Source organism: Vicugna pacos, chromosome 6, assembly GCF_048564905.1.
Source record: "Vicugna pacos chromosome 6, VicPac4, whole genome shotgun sequence".
Classification (NCBI taxonomy): domain Eukaryota; kingdom Metazoa; phylum Chordata; class Mammalia; order Artiodactyla; family Camelidae; genus Vicugna; species Vicugna pacos.
In genome coordinates this window covers 10,162,545-10,188,187 of record NC_132992.1, presented here as the reverse complement: position 1 = coordinate 10,188,187, position 25,643 = coordinate 10,162,545, and the positions used below count along the sequence as shown (strand labels likewise).

Genomic DNA, 25,643 nt, shown 5'->3' with positions numbered 1-25,643 from the left:
GGACATGAAACAGCAGGTGCTCTAAACAAAAAAAAAATCTGCTGAATGAATGAATATATGGAGGAATGAGTGAAAGACTGAGAGACTGAGGATGACACCTGGTAGAGCAGGTGAAGGAAGAGCTCTTCTCATGACAAGGCAGACTCCGGAGGCTTCCTAAGTGGAAAGGAGTCCAAGAGACAAGAGCTTAATTCTTCCCACTCTTTCTGGTTTTTATCCTTTAGTGTTAGACATACTAAGTTGGATGAACCATGAAGTATAACTCAATGTAACAAAGCAGTTTTATATTTTAAAATTAAAAAAAAAACACTTCCAGGTTTATTTTTATGGGTCACTAGACAGAACTGTGCTTTTCATCCATGTACTTCCTCTAGGAGCAATGGCTCAGCATTCACTAACTCAGTGTCCACGCCAATTTTACAGAGCATAACTACAATGAATAATAAGAATCCATTGGATATTAATCTAAAAATCTGCAGAGGGTTAAATGCTTCATCAGGGTGACTGGTGTCTTCCCTTTCCTGCCTTGCTGAACAGGTCTCCACAAGGGGTCAACAATGGCTTGGGCAGAAAGAGACTTGGGCTTGAATCTCAGGTCTGCCACTTACTCGCATGTGACCTTGTTCAAGACACTAAACCCTTGGTGTTTCATTTTCTTACCTGTAAAATGGGTACAATACCTTTTAAAATCTAACTTGTCACACAGGATCACACACAGAATCACATGAATCTTATATGTGAACAAACATTTTATACTCTCAAGTGTTATGCAAATATAAAGTATATTATTCCTTTATGTTATAATTTCAAACAAAATTAGGGTATTTCACAGGGAAATGCATGTAACATAATAAAGATCCCATGATTAAAGACTAACAACCTTCTTATATTCCAGATTTCATTGGAAAAATGAATAGACAAAAATACAAAGACAAGACAAAAATGAATACAGACAAGAATACTGACAAAAATCAAACTGATGTTAAAATACGAACTTACAAATGACAAAGCACAAATAGATAGATTGAACAAATTTGAGAATAAGTAAGTGAATAATAATGACCCTCCCTTTCCCTGATCTTCCACTCTGATCCCCCTGGTTGAGCCATCTAGATTCCCTAAGCACTAAAGTAGCCAGAGGGGCTGTGAGATGAATTCTCAACAGCCTACAGGCATGCCCAAATGTACCTAAACCTGGAACAGAGAGGAAAGCTGCCAAGTTCACGTTTATCTCCATCCTTCCTTTACCTGCTTCAGGGACCATAAGGAAAGCTCTCCCACCCCAGACCCCCAGCTTCGTAGGAGCTCTGCCTACAGCTCTGACTCCCTGGAGAGTCACTCACCCTGGTATCCTTCTAAATGCACTTTAGGAAAAATTAGGGAAACAAAAATTACTTAGTATTTAAGAGAATTCCTCATTTTTTTTTTCCTTTGGCTGGACACCAGTTTATGAGCAAAGGTGGGAGAGACTACTGTGAAAGCCCTGTATTTCTAACTCCTAGGTCAACATCCTCAAAATCTCCAAAGAGCATCAGATGAAAAGCTTATGGAAGCTTATGGATCAACCACCTTTCTGGCCAAAGTAACAGCAAAGTGTCAAACAGTATCAGAAACTCCAATAAACCTTTATCTAATCAATCAATGTCTCTCCTAAGGAGGCAAATGAAAACCAAGACACTGTTGAGCTGAATAGAAATTTATGTGTACAGTCCTTTGTTTCACCTTATTTCTCAGATATCTGTACATTATTTGAAAAGATGTTTAAATACCTGAAACGTATTTGTTGTCTTAACAGTGAAATGGCAGGTGCGGCGGGGAGCAAAAGAACCAGGGCCTTTGATTCTGGTTAACTTCCTTTCTACACTGAAGCAGGAGAGGCCAACCTAAAAAGGTTGACACATGTCCTGTTTCTTTTTTTTTTCACATTTTTTTATTGAGTAATAGTTATTTTACAATGTTGTGTCACACATGTCCTGTTTCTGACAAAGGTTTTAACTCCCAGGCTTATACTAAATAACAGCTCTGCTCACTGAGGCCATTCCCCAATCCTACACATGAGGCCGGAGAACAGCAGCTCTGTGATACCCCAGAGCCAGGACTGAACTAAGATTCTGACATTCCCTAAGAGCAATTATCTCCATCTTTCTGAGTCTGCTAAACATGGGAACCCTCTGGATGGCAGAGAAGAGTCCCTATAACCAGACAACCGTTTTCTAAAGACTAACATTCCACATGTCACCATCACTCACGGAGATAATTTTAAAATAGTCCTTTGAAGTCTCACTTCTGTCCCTTCTCCACTCTGACTTCTTTTCTTCTTGCCTAAATGAGGCATCACAATGGCCACCTGGTCAGTGCTGGTCTCCGAAGCCTCTCCTCACTACTCAAGGCAGAGAACCAGCAGCACAGACATCACCTGGCAGCTGGGTAAGAATGCAGAAACTCAGGCCCCACCCTCGATCTGCACTTGAAGATTCCAACTGATATGTGATATGTGTGTGCGTTAAAGTTCGAGAAGCACTGCTCTAAGCCATCCACACTATCAACCAACCATCCGCTTTTCTGGTAAGCCAATCCTCCTCAGCCTCGGAAGGCCCGAACTGGGCATTCCGTAGTTCCCAGCAGCACTTTCCACTCTTTCTCATGTGTGCACAGAAAGCAAGCTGTTTTCCAGAGAACATGGGTAGAGTACCTGGCACACTCACAAACATGTATTTTCTTTCTCTGTATCTATTCACCACTGCCAATGTCCTCATATCTCTTTCAGTTGGCCCCTGTCCTGTCATAGTATCTCTTCTTCCCAGGATCCTCTAGTGAAGACACACACCAGGCACTGATGTCAAAGTTTTGACTCTACAATTTATTTGGTGGTGAATCAGGAAAACTAACGTCTCTAGGCCTCGGCTTTCTCCTCTGTCATTGAGGATGTTAATAACGGTGCCTGCCCTTGGGGCTGCTGTGAAGGCACCGCATTTGGCATTAGCTACAGCTAGCGTTCATGCTCAGCTCCAGACCTTTCCACTGACCTTGTGTGGATACCTCCCTTTTCTTTCAAGGGCTACAGCACTGACAGGCCAAGCCACACGACTTAGCACATAAGTGTAACTCTCCTGTGGAGATCTTTGTTTTGTGTTACTGGTTTTGTCTCCTAACCTGGATCTTAAAAGAAAAAAAAAGTGTCAGTGTAACTTCCCCACACTCAACGCCTCTCCACACCCTTAACCCAGCACAGTGCTGAACACTTTGTAGCTGACAATCGCATACCTGCTCGTCAGCTGACTGGCGTACTGATGTAAGTGGCCTGCCCCTGCACCTATATGTGAACTGTCTACATACTGACATAGGGATATTGTTAGAATTAGTGACATATTCTGTTTCATTGGTTGTTTAGTTCAAGCTGTTGCAAGTGTGCTCAGATCTGTATTCCATGTGACTGCTATCTGTGTTTGGTGGTGGAACTGTATTTCTGGTGGAGCCTGAGTTTCTCTTTTCAATGTACTTGGATTTCACATACCTACAGGAATGGTCATCCCGTGAATTTTATCAGCCCAGCCTGCATAATACCGAAGGGTTTTGATGACGCCTTGCAAATCCACGTAGAAAGCTTGCAGGAACGGTTTGCCACCATTTAGGGATTCCATGGTCTGTAGGAAAAGAAATGGAGAGAACGTTCCAGTGATACACTAAATAATTTCCAGAGCAGAAGGCAAAAGGAGGAGTGAGAATACAAATGGATCAGAATAATGATGCATACCTGGTCAACTCTGATTTCCCAAATGAAAAGAGTTTTAGTACCGCTCATTTAGTTTAGTTTCCAGTAAAAACCACAATGAATATATATGTGCATGTTACTGTGTTTCCAGTAACCACCATTCCAAAATATAAACACAACTGGTGATAAAGAAGTGTTCTGCTTGTCAGACCAGCTTCTGTTATATTAATGATCAGAGCTGTATGGGGATTTTTTGGAGTCTACACCAGTAATCTGAATCTATAAAGAGAAGCAGGGACATGGGCTTTTATGCAATTGATGAGAATATAAAATGTTCTCCACAGCTGCCAAGACCCCTGCTGAGAAATGGAACAGCCACAGTGCACAGTGAGTTTATTTATTACCAGCACATAAACAAGGTCTCCTCTCGGGAAGCTCGTACTGTAACAACTTGAGGGCTGGTTTTTTGTAAATATTTATGTTAACGACCATTATCTATTAAGAATGAAGTATCTGTTCCATTTAATAAAAATAGAGTTAGATTTATTAAGCAGTTTAAGATTACAAACATTATTATTTTAATGACATGTTCCTAAATAGGGTAACAAAAAGAATTATAAAAGAACACAATGAAATGAGAAAAGAGAATTTTGACTTGAGAAATATTAAAGGCGCTACAAATTTAACAAATAAAATAAATAAAAACCTATGTTTGTAAACGCATGTCCTTCTCTTCAAAGACATTTTATAACACACATTGGTATGAAAAGTATTTGAGTGACAAAATTAAAACTGAAATATTCTCCATCCAATGACATGAAAATACTGTTACTTACTCTGACTTTATGCACTTACCATGTGTATAAGATGGGACTCAATTTAAAATATCATGTGACCTATCACTGTGTATTGGCTCACCATTACAGGGAATCAAATTATTTCCCAGTTCTTTTCAGATTAAGTAATCTAAAAAGTTTAAACTAGTATAAATATACGTCCATGAGATGAGCGTTACATTCTCCACTCAGGTGGCCCAGAGCCAAGGTGTAGGCAGCACAGACTGAAGTGCAGTCAATAACCAGAACCTGGGCTACCTAAATGGTTCATCCCTATGAGCTGTTGACACCAGTGAAACTCATCTGAGAGTCGCCAGCCCGAGGTTTATTTTCAACTGTGTTTACCTGGGTACAGCAGTAACTTCAGTTTTCTGGTCAGGAGCTCCCCTGTATTCCAGAGGATACTTACTAAAACTCACCCTTCTCATGGCATGGCTTCGGAATGTTTAGAAGTAGGAATCTCATTTAGGTGTGGTGGAAAAAGGACTTGACCACAGTGAGACATATGTCAGAAAATGGATGGCATCTGAATTTCATGACATGAAAATGTAACTACAGAAATGAACTACATCATTATCTAGTAAATACTGCTAATCTAATGTTGCAAATATTGTACAGATTTAACTCAATTAAACAGACACTTACAGACCATCAACATGCCCCAATCACCACTTATGTACCAGGAACTGTGCTAGCATTACAAAAAAAAAAAAAGGAGCAAAATACAGTTTTCACTCTCAAAGAAACCATAATCCAGTGAAGAGACAGCATATATACCAGTATTCCCCCAAGGTATTCCAAAGAATTCTATTTCGCACAATATTGATAGGTTAGCCAGAAAAATAGTGTTGTGGTTCCAAAAAGCTTGAGAAATACTGAGTAGGGCTTTTCAGAGTCTTTAACATGCTCTATGTCTTGTGAATCTCTAAGGAGTTACTTCACCATGAAACACTTTTTCCCAATATGTATAAACACCTCATTGGAAACAGTATTCTTTGAAATACCAAACTAGAAAATGTTTTTGTAGGTAAGTAAATGTTATATATGGCAAGAGTTCCAAACCACCTCCATTAATGATTCATTTTGGTTCCCACACTACAAACAGATCCCCAAGGGGGTTGGAGGAGGGCGAGCCATGGTAGAAAAGACACTGAGGAAGGGCCCAAAGTGTCCCTTCCCAAAGCAAACCCAACAGCGTCCTGCTTTCCCAACCAGAGAGCAGGACACAGCATCCATGGCTTGAATGCCCTGACTGAACAAAGATGCCCTAAGTCGTAGATGATCAACTGCTGGTCATGCAGGTGAAGTTCCCTGGTTTCTACAAAGTTTGTATTCTCTGAGAAACTGACTTCTACTTTAAAAACAGCAGCAGCGACAACAAACCACTATGAGAGCGGAAGTCCCTTACATGAGAAAATGATCATAATGCTCATTCTGCTAACTAGTTGTAGAAAGTGACAGAAGAACAAAGGGAGCAGAAGTACGAGGGAAGTCCACGCCATGCCCTCTGCTTCTGAAGGCTTCCCTTTAGTCAAGAGGGCTAACTCTGGAGAGGTAAAACTGGTCCTGCTTGCTTGCCAAAAGAGTCATTTGGTATTGGTTTCCTGCAAGCAGCATGATGAGTCTCCTGTTGCTTGACTGTGTTTGTTTTGTTTTGTTTGCTGAGGATGGGAGGAAGGGGGACAAGGAAAGCAGGAAGGTCCTTTCCAGTCATGGGAAGCTATGGTTTTGAACTTCAAAATTCAGCAAGAAGAGACACTCAGCTGGTCCTCCACTTCCCCATGTGACCCCAAAAGCCAAACCTCTCCTGTTTATGCACACCATGTACTCCGTGGCTTGTTCCCCAGGCTTGCTTCACCTCATATTTTCAGAAAGCCTAAGGAATCTAGATTTCAATGGGATGGTAAGCTGGGGGTAAAGACTCGATGTTTTGTCAGGCTACTTACTGCAAGGACTGCCCTGTCTCGTTCCACCAGGTCTGCAAGCTTATCCAACAGACGTCCTCTTTCTGAAGCGTCCATCCTTCTCCACACTGAACCAAGAGAGAAAGCCAGGCGGGCTGCCTGCACTGCTTTGTCTATGTCTGCCTGTTAGAGAGGAAGAGGCACAAGTGAAGAGAGGTAATGCTGCAAATAAAGCAAGAACCACTTGCTTTCACAAAAAGTGACTAATGACATCAGTGGTGATGTCTGGAGAGCATGTTTAGTGCTTTGCTGTCTCAAGGTACTTATCTCATAGGGAATTTTTTTTTCTAAGACGGACGTACCTTGTCTGCTTCTTGAACTTCACACACCTGCTCTCCTGTGGCTGGATTATAGACAGGGAACACTCTGCCGCTCTCTGAGTTCTGCCACTCGTTGTTAATAAAGATCTAAGGGAGCAGACAACAGAATGGGGTCTGTGAGACAAGTGCAGGAAGCCAGCCGGTGGTGGAGTGTTACACGGAAGCACCATGGTAATAACACTTCCTCTATCTGCTTGCTGGTATACATATAATTAAAGTACAGAATTTGAAGAGGTACGAGACCATAGATTATTGAGCAGTCCAGCCTCACCTCCAATTCAGGAATTTCCTTTATGGTATTTTTACCTCAATATCATCCAGAGATTAAATATAATTCTTATCTTTACTGAACCTGTCAACTAGTGAGAGAGCCAAACAAGGAAGGGAGGACAGAGAGTCTCACATACATATAAACCATACACTGAGGGTAAGAAAGTATTAGAGTCCAACCTCTGACCAATATCTCAGAAAAGTAAATCGTGGATCAAATGGACAATCATTAGGCCTTGGATACTAGTTTCTCCGTCAGAGGCATAAGTGACTTCACAGGGAAACCTGAAGTGTGCTGGAATAAGCATTTGTCTAATTTACAGTCAGATTCCAAACTGAGCAACGACTGAACAAACCAACTGGTGCGTTAAACAAGTTACATGTGTAAATCCAAGTCAGATTTCTTTCCTTTTGCTGGAGAGGCTCTGTGGCTCAGCAAAGGGAAAGGCCTATAACTTTCAAACTGGTCTCTCTAGGACTTCGTAAGAGCCTTGGTTTCTTTATACAGGAAATGAAGATTATATTAAAATGGCAAGGAGAATAATGGCTTAAGAAATTATTCAAGTCAACTTCTCAGAAGATTTGTAAGATATGGTTTAAAGGAGGAGGGAAAAATACAGACAAAGACATTTTTAAAAATTTTATTGAGAAACCCAAACTAATATTTTTGGACAATGAAAGCTCAAAGCATACACAAAGATATTTTACTCTATAAAATTTATGGCACAACCACGAAAATTTCTAAACTTATGAGTCAGTCAGTTTAGAACAAACACAATGATAAACTGGTTTGCTACTGCCTGGTATTTGAATAATCACAGACAAGGTTAAGTGAGTGTAGATCTGCAATTTTAAATATTAAGTTTCAGATTATTTCAAAGCTTTGCTTTTTCCTTGATTTAATAATACAGTGAGCCTGGGTTGAAGGAGTCTTTTCCTGAAGGCTTTTTAAGATAAGGGGAAAAATTACCTTAACTCTGTAAAAGCACTTAATACAAATGTATTGAGCACAAATATGATGACCTTGAAATTGCATGTTTTACAGTTTTTCATATGTCGTTTGTTAACATACTTAACATAACGTATTCATTTGTATAATGTATTCATTAAATGTGTAGATATTTCTAGACACAGGAGAGAGAAAGATGAGTAAGAGTTCTAGCCCTCCAAGTTGAACAGTCTCCAGTAGTTCATTAAATACTTACAACAACCCTAATGACAGGATTTTATTATCTCTACTGAAGATGAAAAAATTGAGGGAGGTTAGAAGTCCAAAGAAGCAGGTTGTCACCATGGCTCTGATGCAGGCTGCTGCTCTTTCCACCACACCATGGCTTCCAGAATTGCTCAGCCCAAAGAAACACAACTGTGTCCAACCCTAAGTTAAGATCTATAATTCTTGGAGCCCTGGTCTAGTTCTCTTTTTATTCCACTTAACAAATTTCCTAACAATTCACAGCTCTTCAAATCTGCATACTATTTTGAAACACAATAAACCTCCAAGGTGACAAAAGGGGAAAAAATTAAGAGGTTAATTTCATTAAAGATTCACTTCTCCCTGTACACCAGAAATTGACACATTGTAACTGACTATACATCGATTAAAAAAAATTCACTTCTAGAGTATTACCAGGTTTAAGGGAGAATGGGTCTTGCCAATATTCCTTACTCCTTTTATTGACTATTTGACTAGAACTTCTTCACCCTTGGAACATAATTAGATCCAATTTAAGTTCATAGGCTTCTTTGTTGAACATTTATAACTATATGTAAGGATTGATATTTCACGACTTTTATTGTATTTTGGAGGTCTTTCAAAGATCAAAGAGAAAAATTACTTATTTTTAATAGGATAAAATTAATTATTTTATTGCTATCATTTAGGTCCAGTGATCATTTTATTAATCTAAAATACAAGTAAGCCAGAAAGAGAAAGAAAAATACCATATGATATCACTTATATGTGGAACCTAAAAAAAAAAAGACAAATGAACTTATTTACAAAACAGAAACAGAGTCAAAGACATAGAAAACAAACTTATGGTTACCAGCGGGGGAAGAGGGTGGGAAAGGATAAATTGGGAGTTCAAGATTTGTAGATACTAACTAACATATATAAAATAGATAAACAAGAAGTTTATACTGTATAGCCCAGGGAACTATATTCAATATCTTATAATAACTTATGGTGAAAAAGAATATGAAAACGAATATATGTATGTTCCTTTATGACTGAAGTATTGTTCTGTACACTAGAAATTGACACAACATTGTAAACTGACTGTACTTCAGTTAAAAAAAATATATATATATACACATTATGGTACTATATAGAAGTTTGGAAAAAATACATTTAAATAGTCTTCTCTATCTATATGTTAAGTTCAATAAAATTTTTACCTTAAAAACATATTTCACTGATGTCTTATTGTCCTTATGAAACTCACATTCCTTGATATGGATACATTTAGTTGCCCACCATAATCTATCCTTACACCCTGCACCAGCCTTTGATCTTTCTGGAAGATTCTTGATTTTGTTTAGTTCAGGGCAGATCCTACTGACAGGCTAGTTAGTATAACTTACAGATCCCTTTTCAATAATTTTTGTATTGAAGTATAGTTGATTTTATAATCTTTTCTAATATATAAAATATTTCAGGTTACAAAGGAAACAAGTCATTTTGAAATACAGTTATCAAAAACAAATCTGTAGAATAGTAATATATGTATGCCTTTATTAACACATCAAATAACAAGATTATAAACTTAAAATAAAGGCATTAAAATTGTTTAAATTTTTAACAGATCTATCCAGTGTGAAGACTATTGTTGCTTGGCATAAATAAGAACATTAAATTATGGGGCTGCCTTTGGCTCACCTCCTTCTGTGTGTTGATCAGAAAACAAGCAAAATAGAGAATGCAGGAAAGCAATGTAACTATAACTGTATTGTGATATGAAAATATTTGTGATTTCTAATGGTGATAAAGTGAAAAGACACCATTACTATTGTGGTTTTTTGCCTACTTACATAAATGAAAAAATAAGATTTTAGTTAGAGATTATTGAAAAATAAAGATATAATGTTATCCAATCCCCCCAAAATAATAAAATAAAATGAAGTACATTATCAGATCTTAGTGATCGTTTCCTACATCTTGAAACACTTTGCTACTTCATCATTAGGAATTATTTCATCATCACTCATCAAAATTATTTCTAAGTATGCTTTTTAAAAAACCTAAAATAATAAGGAAACAAAAATTACGGAACTGTTCAGAAATAAATGAGTAAATACATCACCATTATTTCATTATCTTTTGGTTTTGTTACTATATTGCCCAAAGTAATGCACCATCTCTCAAAAGAGTATAAAAGAATGGTGGAGACACCATCTTTGTCATCTTCTTTTTAGCTTTTACCGAACATAATTAAGAATTCAGAATTTTTCATTTCTGTCCATAATGAGAAAGAGAAGAAAATTAACAGAGAAAGACATTTCACAATTGTTAGATGAGTCAGAAGATGAAGGCAAAGAGACAGAAACACCAGAGACTACTAATGAGGGTGAAACTGACTATATAAGCAAAATCTTGGACTATGAGTCTTTAGGATAAATAAATACATTTTCTCTAACAAGAATCAAAGAGCAAACAAGATGCTTAAAAACACAAAAAGGAAATATGACCCAGTTAGTCATTCAATAAGGACTTAATCATTTAGTATTTTGCAACAAGAACTCTGGACCATCTTGTTTTGATAAAAGAATATGTTAACAATTAATTTATCTTTTATATTTGTGGGAAAAATTTTACTTGATATGATTCATAAATGGACAAATACTGAAGACAGGTGTACACACAAAAGGTTATGATTGGAAGGATAGATATTAGGTGGAAATAAAAAATTTCATTGGATTGATCAATCTAATTTACATTTATAAAACTAAAAATGAAAATGTTTTTGTAGTTTACAACAAAAAGATGGCCATGCTCTCTTCTACAAAATTATGAGCCTTCAAATTTTTCAATAGTATTACATAATGATAATGCAAATATGAGGAACCAAAATTCTTGTTCTGTTGTTTTCACTCTCTCTTTACTTTTACTTCTTGAAATTTTTCAAAAAATAACTTTAAGTTTTAAAGCTATATAATCTCCACTGGGCCCAGATGGTAAATGTGATGACTATTTTTCCTGGTATGCTGAAGGTTAAAATACATGATATTTTTATTGCATTACTATTTTCATAGACCTAGCCTTATGGCACTTAAAAAACTTATACTGACAACTCTGTTGGCACACAAGAAAGCAAGTACCTCCAAACTACCTGAAAGTTTTCAGCTTCTCTGAGCAATTTTGAAAGTTTTGGATGCTGTCTAATGTGATCCTCTCTAACCAGGCCTCCTTGAAGAAACAGTTTACCTCAGGGCTGTAGCAGGGAAAGCACAAGATGATCCTGGAATATTGTGGTGCCAGAAATCAAGTACATGCTCAAAAATTGACAGCGATATATCAAAAGGACACAGGAGCCAACATGAAGGGGCTCCCAATGGGAGCAATACTGGGATAATTTGAGCAGCAAAATAAATAATGGTAGTAATGGATTATTACCTTAAGAACAAAACAGGCATCCAAAAGTCCATAATAATACACATTTTTAATATATAAATAAATAAATGGCAGATAAGGAAAAGCTCTTAACAGTAGAATTCAAACTAATAGTTGTTTGACTACTGACAAGGAATGACAATTAGATTATCATCATTTGTCAAACAGCACGATAATAACTGCTTCAGGCAAATATTGTCAGTGGATGGTAAAATTAGTAGGTAAAAGTATAATGAAAAATTGGATGTTTATGTAATCTCAAAGTATCTCCCCTTAAGATTCTTATTAATTACAAAGAGGAAAAAGGTAACTTCACACTGGAGAAACTTGGCAGACTGCACCTTAATCAAGTGATTAAAGTTCACACCACCAGTAACAGACAAACTGATCTTTACTAACACTTTGTCTGCTTGTCCTACTGATAATTAGACAGCTGTGCTGCAGTCTGCCACTCTGGTGGCAGATTTGTCAGTACACCCCTTAGTTCTATCATTTTTTTGTGTTTTTTTTAACATTTTTTATTGATTTATAATCATTTTACAATGTTGTGTCAAATTCCAGTGTAGAGCACAATTTTTCAGTTATACATGAACATATATATTCGTTGTCACATTTTTTTCTCTGTGAGCTAACATAAGATCTTGTGTATATTTCCCTGTGCTTCATTTTTATATTTATAAATCTTAGTTTACTTTATTAGTGAATTTTAGTGTAACTATTAGATTCTCTGATAAAATAAAACTATTTACCAATATGAAGTGACCTTCTTTATTACTAATAAAGCTTTGTGTCTTAAAGACTATTTTGTTTCATATGCATAAAGCCACCTAAGCTTTTCTTTAGTATTTCCTGATACATTTTTCCCATCCTATTACTTTCAATTATGACTTTACCATTTTGATGTGTCTCTTTAAATGATTTACAGCTATATTTTTTTATTCAACATGAAAATCCCTGTCCTTTAACTGGCAAGTTTAATACAATTGTATTTATTGTCATCATATTTTGTGTTAAATTATGTCTTTTGTGATATTTGGACTTAAGGCTATTTGTCTTGTTTTATTTGACTTCCTGTTTTCTCCTTTCTTGCCTCTTTTTAAAATTTAATTAACGTTTGTTCATTTTACAATTTAATTTTCCTCTTTTATTAGTTTGGAAGTTGTATACAGTCTTTCTGTTCTTTCATTGGTTATCCATGATATTTTATCACTCATATTTAACAAAGAAAAGTCTAAAGTTAATATATACTTAAAATTCCTCCCAAATAATTACAAAGGACTTAAAACACAAAATCTAATTGCTCTTCTCCAGGGGTTTCTTTGTTATAAAATTATTATTTAATACAGAAAATGATTTCTAATATAGAAGATTTCTTGATTTTTATTTTATTTCTTAGAATTACATTTAGTAAAGATTTATTGGGGGTAAAGTCTCAATTCTGAACATAAATTTACTACATCCTCATGCTCAAAAGAAACCCCTAGAAAGTTATACAATTCTAGCGAGACAATTATTTTCTCACAAAACTTTGAGGATATTATTCCAATATTTTCTCTCCTGCAATGGTGTTTACAAAATATCTCTGCTGCAAGTCTCTGATGATCATTATTTTGCTGATGATTCACCTTTTGTATCTGGTTGCTTTTCAGATCTTGTCTTTGTCTCAGTATTTTGAGTTTCATCACAATATGTTTACGTATCAATTTCTTTTTTATCTTGATAGTTAAGCATTGTGCTTGCTGCATTTGTGAATTTTGTCTTTTAAGTTCTGGAATGTTCTTTATTATTCTTTAGGTTTTCTCTTTTTTTGTTTTTTTTTTGGGGGGGGTGATAAGATTTATTTATTTACTTGCTTATTTATTTTAATGGAGGTATTGGGGATTGAACCCAGGACCTCATGCATGCTAAGTACGCCCTCTACCACTGAGCTGTACCCTTCCCCTTAGAATATTCTTAATGATTATCACCATTTCCCTGAATATCATTCTTTCTATCCTCTGCTCTGGAACTCTGAGTGTTATACCTTTTTAGCCCATCATCAATGTCTTTTAACCACTCATTTTTCATCTCTTTTAAAAAATATTTTATGTAAATATAGTTTTGTTGCTTTTGTAAATGTGCGACAGACTCTTCTGAACAATTCAAACTATACAGGAAAGTAAAGAAAAGGTTACAAAATCACCTCAAATTTCATCATCCAGAAATAATTAAGTTCACATCTTCATGACCATCCTTCTAGACATGTTTCTAGGCCAACAAACATATATGTATATAATTCCACAAAACAAGATAAACTTTACATGAGCTTTAGAACTTGCTTTTTAAAAAATTAACAATATACTGCAGATATTTTTAATGATTTCTTTGGGTTCCAATATGTATTTTATGCATATAAATATATAGGTGTGTGTGTGCACGTGTGGATATGCGTGCGTGGGTGTATGTAAATTTATTCAATCAGCCCTCTATTGACAGACATTTGTTTCTATTCTACTCCTTTTTCTCTGTGTTGCAGTTGAATAATTTCTTCAGATCTATCATCCAGTTCCCTTCACTTGGCTCTAATCTGGTAATTTCAATGTTTATATTTTTATGTCTAAAAATTCTGATTTGTTCTTTTTCAAATCTGCCTGGTCATTCTGTCTTGGCTTCAAAAGTTAACATTTTAATTTTTAGAACAGTTTTAGGTTCACAGAAAACAGCACAGAGAGATCCCACATACCCCCTACTCCCCTCCTCAGTTTCTTCTACTTTTAATATCTTGCATTAGTGTTGTACATTTGTTACAACTGATGGACAAGTATTGATAAAGTCCATAGTTTATATTAGGCTTCACTCTTTGTGTTGTACAGTCCTATAGGTTCTGAAAAATGCATAATGTCATGCATCCACCATGACTTAACACAGAATACTTTCTTCACTGCCCAAAATATCCTGTGTTCCACTATTTATCCTTCCCTCTTCCCCCTAAACCCTGACAAATACTGATATTTTTACTGTCTCCTTCACTTTGCCTTTCCCAGAATGTCATATCGCTGGAATCACATAGTAGGTAGCCTTTTCAGACTGGCTGCTTTCACTCAGCAATTTGTACTTAAGGTTCTTCCATGTTTTTTCATGGCATATTAGCTCATTTTTCGGTTAATGCTGAATAACATTCAATTTATGGATGTACCCCAGTTGGTTTATCCATTCACTTTTAAAAGACATCTTGGTTGCTTCCAGTTTGGAGGAATCATGAATAAAGTTGTTATTAACAGCTGTGTGCAGGTTTTTGTGTGAACATAAATTTTCAATTCATTTGAGTAAATGCCTAGGAGAGTGATTGCTGGATTATATGGCAAGACTAGTCTTAGCTCTGCAAGAAACTGCCAAACTGTCTTCCAAAGTTGAGTTACCATTTTGAATTCCCACCAGCAATGCATGAGAGCTCTTGTTGCTTCACATCCTTGTCAGCATTTGGCATTTTCAGGTTTTCTCTTTTGCTATGTTTTGTTTTTTATTTTAGCTGTTCTAACAGGTGTGCAGTGGCATCTTGTTTTCGTCTGAAATTCTCCAGTGACATACGGTGTTGAGAATTTTTTATATGCTTATTTGCTGGCTGTGTATCTTCTCTGATAAGGTGTCTTAGATCTTTTGCCCATTGTTTGAGTTGTTTTCTTAGTGTTGAATTTTAAGAGTTCTTTGTATATTTTGGATACAAGTTCTTCATTGGACATGTGTCTTGTAAATATTTTCTCTCAGTTTGTGGCTTGTCTTTTCATTCACTTTTGCAGATCAGAAGTTTTTTGTTTTAAGGAAGTCCAATATACCAATTTCTCCTTTCATGGTTCATGTTTTTCGTGTTGTATATAAAAATTCACTGTCAAACCCAAGATCATCTGTATTTTCTCCTATGCTACTATTCTATCTTCGAGAAGTTTTATAGTTTTGTATTTTACATTAAGCCTATGATCCATTTTGAGTTAATTTTTGTGAAAGGTGTAAGGTTGGTGTCCAGATTCATTTTTTTGCATGTGGATGTCTCTTCATTTGAGCACCATGTTGAAAGGACTATCCTTTCTCAATGATTGCCTTTACTCCTTTGTCAAAGATCAGTTGATTATATTTGTCTGCATTTATTTCTGAGCTCTCTACTCTATTCCATTGAACTCTCCATCTGTTCTTTTGCCAATAGCATGCTGTCTTGATTATCGTAGCTTCACAGGAAGTCTTGAAGTTGGGTACTGTCAGTCCTACGGCTTTTCTCTTCTCCTTCAATATTACTGGCTCTTCTGCCCTTCGATATAAACCTTAGAATTTGTTTGTTGCTACCTACAAAATAATTTATCAGGATTGTTACTGGGATTGCATTGAATCTAGAGATCCAGTTAGAAAGAACTGACATTTCAATAATATTGAGTCTTTCTATCCATGGGATGTATCTCCATTTATCTAGATCTCTTTCAATTAATTTCATCAGAGTTATATATTCTTTTTCATAAATATCTTGTACATATTTTGTTAGATTCGTACCTAAGTATTTCTCTTTTGTGGGACTGTACATGGCACTGTGTTCCTTATTTCAAATTCCAATTGTTCAACTGGTGTGTAAGAAAGCAAATGACTTCTGTATTTTAACCATGTGTCATGCAACCTTGCTATAATTACTTATTAGTTCTAGAGGTTTTTTTGTTTTTCTGGGGTTTGGGGAGTCAATTCTAGGGATTTTTCAACATAAAATCATGTCATGAGCAAAGACAGTTTTATTTCTTCCTTCTCAATCTGTATACCTTTTAGTTCTTTTTCTCATCTTACTGTATTATCTAGGACTTCTAGTACAATGTTGAACAGGAATTCAACATTGAAGAAAGAATACTTTGCTTTGTTCCCAATCATAGAGGGAAAGCATCTAGTTCCTCACCATTAGGTATGATATTAGCTACAGGTTTTATACAGATGTTCTTCATCAAGTTGAGGAGGTTTCCTTGTATTCCTAGTTTGCTGAGAGTTTTTACATGAATGGGTGTTGGATTTTGTCAAATGCTAATTTCTGTACATACACATATTATCACATGATTTTTCTTCATTAGCCTGTGGATGTGACAGGATACAATAATTGATTTTTGAATGTTGAACCAGTCCTGTATACTTGGACTAAATCCCACTTGGTTGTGGTGTATAATACTTTTCACACATTGTTAGATTTTATCTGCTAATATTTTTGAGGGTTTTGCATTAATGTTAATGAGAGAGATCAATCTGTAGTTTTCCTTTCTTGTAGGAAACTGTTCTTTCTGGTAGGAACTGTTTTCTGATTCTGTTTTCTGGAGGAGATTGTAGAAAATCGGTATGTTTGGTAGAAGTCACTACTGAAACTATCTGAACTGGTGCATTTTTTATTGAGGAGATCATTCATTACTGATTCAATTTCTTAAACAGATACAGGTCTATCCAGGCTTCGCCAATGTGAGTCTCCATCCTCAGCTCCCACCATCAACTATTCCTTCCTTCTAGGTCTCTTAGGTCGGCCTCAGGGGAAGGGCTTTTGATTGGGTTCCAGTACATCTTTTCAAGCCAGTCTTCAGATGTAAATTAAATGCTCTTAGGTCCAAACATTTGGAACTAGGAAGCAGAAGGTCACGCAGTACAGTTTGAGGCCATTTAAGGGCCAAGTCCTGGGTCAGGATAACTTACGTTCAAAAGAATTGTGAAGGAGCTGGCAAGAAGTGATGACTATCTTAAGACTGGGTACCAATTTAGTAGGTGTTGGGATTTTATATGTGATATCTCTGGTTTTGGAGTCAGGGTAATGCTGGTCTCAAAGCATGAGCTGAGAAGCATTCTGTCTTCTTCAGTTTTCTAGAAACGTTTGTGTGTAGAAGTGGCATTATTTCTTCCTTAACTATTTGGTAGAATTCACTAGTAAAGGTATCTGGGCCTAGAGTTTTCTTTGTGAAAAAGTTTTTTAGCAACAAATTCAATTTCTTCAATAAAATAAAAGGCTATTCAAATTACCTATTTCTCCTTGGGTGAGTTTTGGCAGACTATGTCTTTTAAGAAATGTGTCCATTAGTTATCATATTTGTGGGCATAGAGTTGCTCATAATATTCCTTTGTTATTCTTTTAATGTCCATGATGGCTTCTCCCTGTTTCTGATACTAGCAATTTGTGTCTTCTTTCTTTTTCTCTTTGTTAGCCAGGCTAGATGTTTATCAATTTTATTGATCTTTTCAAAGAAACAGCCTATGGTTTCATTGATTTTCTCTATTGTTTTCCTGTCTTCAATTTCATTGATTTCTGCTATAATTTACTATTTTTTATTCTTCTTGATTTAGGTTCATATTACTCTTCTTTTTCTAGTTTCCTAAGGTAGAAGCTTAGACTATCTCTTATCTTCTAACATATGTACTCAATGCTATAAATTTCCCTCTATACTTTTTTTTTTAATTGAAGTATAGTCAGTTTACAATGTGTCAATTTCTGGTATACAGCACAATATTTCAGTCATATATGTATACATACATATAATCCTTTTCATATTCTTTTTCATTATAGGTTACTACAAGATACTGAACATAGTTCCCTGTGCTATACAGAAGAAATTTTTTTTATCTATTTTATATATAGTAGTTAGTATCTGCAAATCTCGAGCTCCCAATTTATTCCTTCATGCCCCTTTTCCCCCTGGTAACCATAAGTTTGTTTACTACATCTGTGAGTCTGTTTCTGTTTTGTAGGTGAGTTCATTAGTGTCTTCTTTTTTTTTCTTTCTTTTTTTTTAGATTTCCCCATATGAGTGATATCATATGGTATTTTTCTTTCTCTTTCTGGCTTACTTCACTTAGAATGACAATCTTCAGATCCAGCCATGTTGCTGCAAGTGGCATTATTTTATTCTTTTTTATGGCTAAGTAGTATTCCATTGTATAAATATACCACAGCTTCTTTATCTAGTCATCTGATGGTGGACATTTAGGTTGTTTCCATGTCTTGGCTATTGTAAACAGTGCTGCTATGAACACTGGGGTACATGTTATCTTTTCAATAAATTTCCTTCTAAATACTGCTTTCACTGCATCCCACAAATTTTGATAACTTGTATTTTCATTTAGTTCAAAATATTTTAAATTTCTCTTAAGACTTATTCCTTGATCCATGTGTTATTTAGAAATGTGTTGTTCAAGCTCCAAATATTTTGGGATTTTCCATGTTATCTTTCTATTGTTAATTTATGGTTTAATTCCATTGTGTTCTGAGAGTGTATTTTTTGTAAAATTTCTACTCTTTGAATTTTGTCAAAGTGTATTTTATGGCCCAGAATGTGGTCTAACTTGATGAATGCTCCATGTGAACCTGATAATAATGTATATTATATGCTGTTGTTGGGTGGAGGTTTAGCTTAACTATTCCTAGAGTATTTGCTTCTAGAGAAAACCCAGCTTTTGCATTTTCCCTCAGCTCCTTGATTCGTTTTCAGATCACTGTTCTTTTAATTAAGCAATACATTAAAAGTAATATATGCAAGGATAGCTGCTCCTACTATTTCTATATAATACTGTAATATTATCAGATATTTTTAGGCAAAAAGGTTAAAAACAAGTAATGTTGTCATTATTTTCAGACATCTTGATTGTGTAGAAATTCCTAAAAAATCTACCAAAAAGTTGCTAGAAGTATAATTTAAGTATAATTTATCGAAGTCCCAGGATACAAGATCAATACAGTATCAACAAATTAATGGAAAATGAAGTTTAAGTACATATATTTATACACACATACTAATTCATACAAGATCTAGCTCCACTGTAATAGAAGGACCCTTTAGAGTATATAGTTTACTTTAATGTCAGAAGTATAAATCATGGGCAGTAACTATTAATCTTTTAATTTATATAAATTAAAAATAATAATCTAGAAGAGTCTAAGAAGGAGTTACGGCTCTTAGTTGCAATGCAATCACTTCATAAAATTGAGGGAGCTACAAAATTCTCTCACCCCTCCTCTGTGAAACAGGTTTGAGAGAAGAAAACCAGTGTGAGTTGAAACTAAGAGGGAAAGGAATAATTGAACAGAAATTTCTTTCACAGAAAAAACTGCAAAATGTTTATTAAAGGCCTATTCTAAACACGGAGTTGTTTGTAGGTACTACTGAAAATCTACAGAAGACATGTACTCTGCTGTCCTGGAGCTTATAATCATGTTTCAAAGACAAGATTACTTTCAGGAAAGTTAAATAACGTAAGACACTCTATGATTTAGTACCAAGATGAGTGGTAGAGATAAGCACCGCAGGAGTTCGCTTCGGAGAAGGGAGACACCAGTGTGGGCTGACATGTTAAAAGAACACTTGAGGGAAACAAGAAATAATGAGGGAGTGTGATCCGGGGCAGGGAAAGGATAAGGCAGAAGAAAGAAACCCTATACCTAATAAAATTATTCAGCTGGCCTGATCAGCCCCTCTTCCTTGACTTCAGCTCCTCTCAAAGATTATCTGATACCCAGGTTGAAGGAGTGTGATGGAGAAGGAAGAGAGCCAAGTTTAGCTTCTCTCCTTCCCTCCCCGGACTCTACCAGTAGCTCCAGCGCTTGAGCGACCCCTGGGGTCTCAGCACTGGCCTCTACCACAGCACTGTCTTCAGAGTAAGCAGCGTGCCTTCAGGCAAGCAGGGCCAAAAATAAATCGTGAAAATCCATAGAGTCAGAGAAAACAGGTCAGAAATTCATAAAGCTAGTCAAATAGAGTCATATAAAGAAGGAAGACATGAAAAAAGAGAAGAATTTTAAAAATATGTTATAAATTAATCACATTTAGGAAGAGTAGCAACTAAAAGGAGTGAAAAATACTGTACAGGAAACATGGAGAGGAGACTTTTAGAAGATAATGGAAAATGAATATTGAAAATAGTGTTAGAAAAGAAATATTTATTTTAAAAAACATAGTTCTGTTTAAATACAAGAGGCTAAGAAAAACAAGCCTTACCGACTTCATATTGAGAAACAATGAATTGAGAGGGGAAGCAAGGATACAGGGAGATGGGGGTGGAGGGGAAGGAGAGGGTACGACAGGGAGAACCGACAGAGGTGGAACTTATCTGCCAGGAAAACTCAGACATGCAATATTTTGAACTATTCAATGCTGAGTGACTAGCTTTCTTTTCTTTTCTTTTTTTGCACCATGGAACTACTGTTAGAAAAAGCATTAAAGCAAGACCAACTAGAAAACATGCACAGTCTGCGGCGTGAGAACAATTCGGTAGCCATATACTTGTGTCTTCAGAATCACGCTATTTGCACACAGATACCATGCTCGTGGTGCTGGTCAGTCTCTGCATTTTGCTAGTATCCCACACAATGGAGAAGGAATTAATACTGTAGGGGAAGTGTGGTATTCCTTGGGTAGCACAATCCAGATATTCATAAGTATGTGTACTTGGGCCAAAACGTTCTCAGAAGCCATGCAAAGAAACACAGAAATAAAGACAAGGAGTCCCTGGCAATCAGTAGGGACTTTTTTGTTTAAAGAAGTCTAGTCTAAACACAGCTGAACTCATGAGGCCATTTCTCTTAAAATATGGGTTTCCATGCTCCATTCCTATTAAACACCCTCCCTTTCCTTCTTCCCTTCCTTTCTCTCTCCTTCAACAATTTTTATTGAGTGCCTACTCCCTTCTAGACATTGTGCTCACTAGTGTCTCCTTAGATTTCTATATTTTCTTTCTTTCCCAGGCTGAGAAAATTGTCTTTCAGGCTAAATATATCTGCATGTAGAGGGCTAAAGGGGTTCCTATACCAGTCATCCCAAAAGACAAAGGCCACTGCTTCCATGTAGAGCACCAAAACATACCCAAATAATTTCTTTAGGAAAAAACAAATGACTCTCATTACTGATTTGCTTGTAGAAAACAGACTTGGCTAAAATAAACTCAACTATGTGTAATCAGGGTACCTACTTTCTCTACTGTTCCATGATTCTCATTTCTGAGAATCTGTTTTAGGAAAAATAGTAAGAAAGTCAACTGGTCTGACCAGCCTTATCAGAGCCACCTTGAATTACAGCATTTGTTACTGTGTTACATGTTGAAGCAACTTGACATTAAAGCCACAAACACACCAATGTCAGTTGTGACATATTCTCAAATTGGAAGAAACTACACTTGCCATCAGTGATGTGGCAGAAGGCAATGGGAGTTGCTACTGGTAATGGTTAATGTTCATTTCTTCCTGTTCCACTTTCTATAAACAAGGTAATGCCTATACAAGCTCATTACTGTAAACTGAGCACATTTAAATTGGCAGTAAAACCAGAGTATTTACTCTAGTGCACATATAAAGTGCCTCATCCAATGTTTTGGAAATGTTTCAAGTTTTGAAACCAAGCAGCTGGCAGCTTTACAAGCCAAACCTTACACTTAAATCACTCACTCTGGAAAGTTTTTTGGTGTCCTGTGTCAGGTAGTACCATTCAGCAGACATTCATTCCTCACCCCTTGGATTCTTTTGCAATAAATTTGCATTCACGGAGCTCTTATAACTGTTCCAGCACCACAGACTCCAATGGCTGTTGATTAAATGTATATATCCTGTGCATTTAATCTGACTTTCATTATGGCCACTTCATAAAAATGCCACAGACTGGACAAGCGATGACACATAGCAAGAACCTGGAATCCCTGCAAAGCCTCAGATTAGGTTTTTTTTTTCTCCTTCTTTATTAATAGTGACCATTTTGTGGCCTAGCTCTAAATCAGCAAAAGTATTTGACAGCAAATGTTCCTATCTATGGATTATATATAACCCGTCCTAAACACCAGATGAAAAAGGGATAACCCCGGGAAAGGAAGGGCTAGCTTCCATGTAAATCATGTTACAAATTGGACAACACCCAGAGAGTTCATTGTTCAGCCTCAATTGTGAAGGCCATTCCCATTTACTATTCCCCTAGAATCGATGTTAATTAAGGCAGACTGAGGCCATAAATCAGCCTGGGAGTTTACAATGTAATTCAACATTAAGCATATATATTTAAATTAAAAGTAACTGATTAACCAGTAGAGTTTTTCCAGAAGTGGCTGAGGCCATTTCTTTATATGAAGACATGTCACCTTTCATTTTTGTGAAGAGGAGAAATGAAAGAAATATTATCTTCTAAAAAGGTGAATTAAGGCTAGTGACTCACAACACTAGTTACTGGGAGGAAGGAAGGAGCTGTAAAGGGAGGGAAAGAAGAAAAAGAAAGGACAATCTTGATGAAAGGAGAGGTGGTTAGCATCTTTGTTCTATCTCCCTTAAAGTTATTAATTTTTCCATTATTCACAATCATTTATTATGTACCTACTATATGGCAAGCCTGAGCTAGGCACTGAGGATACAGAAATAAATAAAATCAGCCTCTACCCTTGAAATAAATGCTCAGCTCTGTAGTCGGGAAGACCAACAAAGGAACAGCTCCCATAATATGATGTGGAAACAACATTCAAAAGTATTTACTAAATACCTATGATGAATATGCTTCAAGGACTATATAGTTTACATTCTAATTTTTTAAGACATTAGACAAGTAATTTGTGTGCCTCAGATAAATTCAACCAAAGAACCACACCTGCCTGACAGAAGCCAAGAGAACATCCTTCTGAGGAGGGGACTTGGGCTTCAGAGAAAGCACCAGGTCTCTGAACCCACAGGTGGAAAGATAGGATTGTTTTATGAGTAAGTCCTTCTCCAAGGGCTGTGCTAACAGAGCACATCTATCCACACAGGCTCAACTACACCATGCAGACCAAAGCAACCTGCAGAGAGGTCACCCAGGAGAGGAATTCGTTTTAACCCAAAGTACACGGATAACACACATTCAATAAATAATTCAGATTATTAACATTACTAGGTACCTCCCATTTACTTAACATTTTCATTATTTCATTTAATCTATATAACGAATCTGTGACGTAGGTATTTCCCTGCAAGATGACTAAACTAAAGTTTATGTTACAAGTGCAAGTTTATACTGCAAATAACTTACACGGCAAAAATGTGAACCTAGGCCTTCCGACGCTGCATACGGAGCTTTTTCATTCCTCTCAACGTTACTGGTTGCTACCCACCTTCTCTGCTAAACTATAACCTTAAGTTAAATATCTGTGTTCAGTTAGGCCAAAGACAGGAGAAAGAACATAATCGGGAAATTTACTGTTAAGTCAGAATTGAAAACACAAATTGATCAAAAGAATAATAATGAAAGTAACATGAGAGTGCTTACTGTGTTCCAGGCACTGTTCCAGACACTTCACATGTATTAACTCAATTAATCCTTAAAAATTCTGACATACAGTAGGCCCTGTCACCATCCCTGTTTCATAGACGACGAAGGAAGTGGAAGCTCAGAGGGGTACAGGAACTGGCCATGGCGAGGAATGCAGTGGCGCTGGGATCCAAAACAACACAGTCTGGTACCTCGGTGTTTGTAACAGACTAGTGCCCTGGTGCAATTTTCTTGTTGCTGCAAAACTGTCAAGTGGCCAAGTGAACTGTTTCAAAATAAATTAATTAAACACGTTTCTTCCTATGGGGCAGTTTCCTTCATAATGTGGTCTCAACCGATCTTTCTAGTCTCACCACTGGCCATTCATCACCAAGTATCTAAGTTGCAATAACATCTACAGCACAATACCGTTTATGTAAATTAAAAACAGAGACAAAAACAACACCATTTTCCCATCAATGATATATCTGTATCTGGGGGGTGGGAAGGGACAGACTGGGATTTCAAAATGTAGAATAGACAAACAAGATTATACTGTATAGCACAGGGAAATATATACAAGATCTTGTCATAGCTCACAGCGAACAAAAAAATGTGACAATGAATATATGTATGTTCATGTATAACTGAAAAATTGTGCTCTACACTGGAATTTGACACAACATTGTAATATGACTATTACTCAATAAAAAAAAATGTTAAAAAAAAACGGATGTATCTGTATCTTAACACAGACTGGTGTGGGTGCCTGTGGGGAAACCAATGTGTGGACTAGTGTCTTACAGTGTGCCACAAAATGAGGAGATCAGTCATTTAAAATCCGTGGATCTAAGTTCCTCCTTATGAGTACCTAGACTAAAACCAGACCAGTTTCCAAATATGCTATGAAATTTTATCAGGATCTTTGAACATACTGTTCTTCCTTTCATTCTTTACCTGACAAAACATCAGGATCTTTCATCCTTCAAAACTCAGTTCAAATACAATCCCTCGGTAAAGCCTTCCCAAATCCCTTTAGACAGAGCTAACTGTTGGCCCTCTGACGTCTACCTAGTATCACACTGTCCTGTAATACTTCACCTCCGTCCCCCACTAGACTGTTTGCTCCTTAAGGACAAATACTATGTCACGATGTCATCTTCATTTTTGTATCTCCAGTACCTAGAAAAGGAACAGTGAAGAAGCTGTTGCTCCATAAATGTTTGATATGTATTTGTGTTACATGAGAAGCAAGTTCTTTCTTCAAACAAAAAGAAAAACAATATATATTTTGAATTCCAGGAGTCAAGGTTCTTGGAATGCTACAATCATCTATCTGGGGAAGCTGGTCCCTCAATCTACACTGAATAGCATCTCACTAATACCATGCTTCTTACTCTTCCTTGTTTGAACTAAGGTTAAGACAGTTTTCACCCAGATTATGATTCTGGATACGAGTGTGATCACCAAGACAATGGAGTTATTTACTTAACCTAAAAAGGCTGCCATACCCCAGTACTCTGCCAAAAACCATTAGAATGAAGGTGGTTCAAAAGGAACTACTTTTCTCTGGGGCACTGGACCAGAACACTGGAATTTTCTTGAGTGATCTGAAACCTGTGAGGCCAATCTGGAACTGCAGTCTCCTCCTTCAACCACTACCAATTATGTAGTGTGGCTACTTTATAGTTCATTATTTAAGCTGACTATG

The 25,643-nt window shown here is 36.4% G+C and overlaps 1 protein-coding gene across 6 annotated transcripts in view; it reads right to left on the bottom strand.

The window, feature by feature from the left end:
* The window catches only part of ALDH1A2 (aldehyde dehydrogenase 1 family member A2), a 274,620-nt gene that overhangs the window by 54,697 nt on the left and 194,280 nt on the right, over positions 1-25,643 (bottom strand). For all 6 annotated transcript variants that reach the window (XR_012073270.1, XM_072962340.1, XM_031672730.2 and 3 more), the window contains 3 exons: positions 6,815-6,919; positions 6,495-6,635; positions 3,515-3,644 (listed from right to left, as the gene is read on the bottom strand). Coding sequence is in view for 5 of the 6 variants with exons in the window: in XM_072962340.1 (XP_072818441.1) it covers positions 3,515-3,644; positions 6,495-6,635; positions 6,815-6,919 (376 nt within the window). In the remaining variant the exon portion in view is untranslated. The remainder of the gene's footprint in view (positions 1-3,514; positions 3,645-6,494; positions 6,636-6,814; positions 6,920-25,643) is intronic.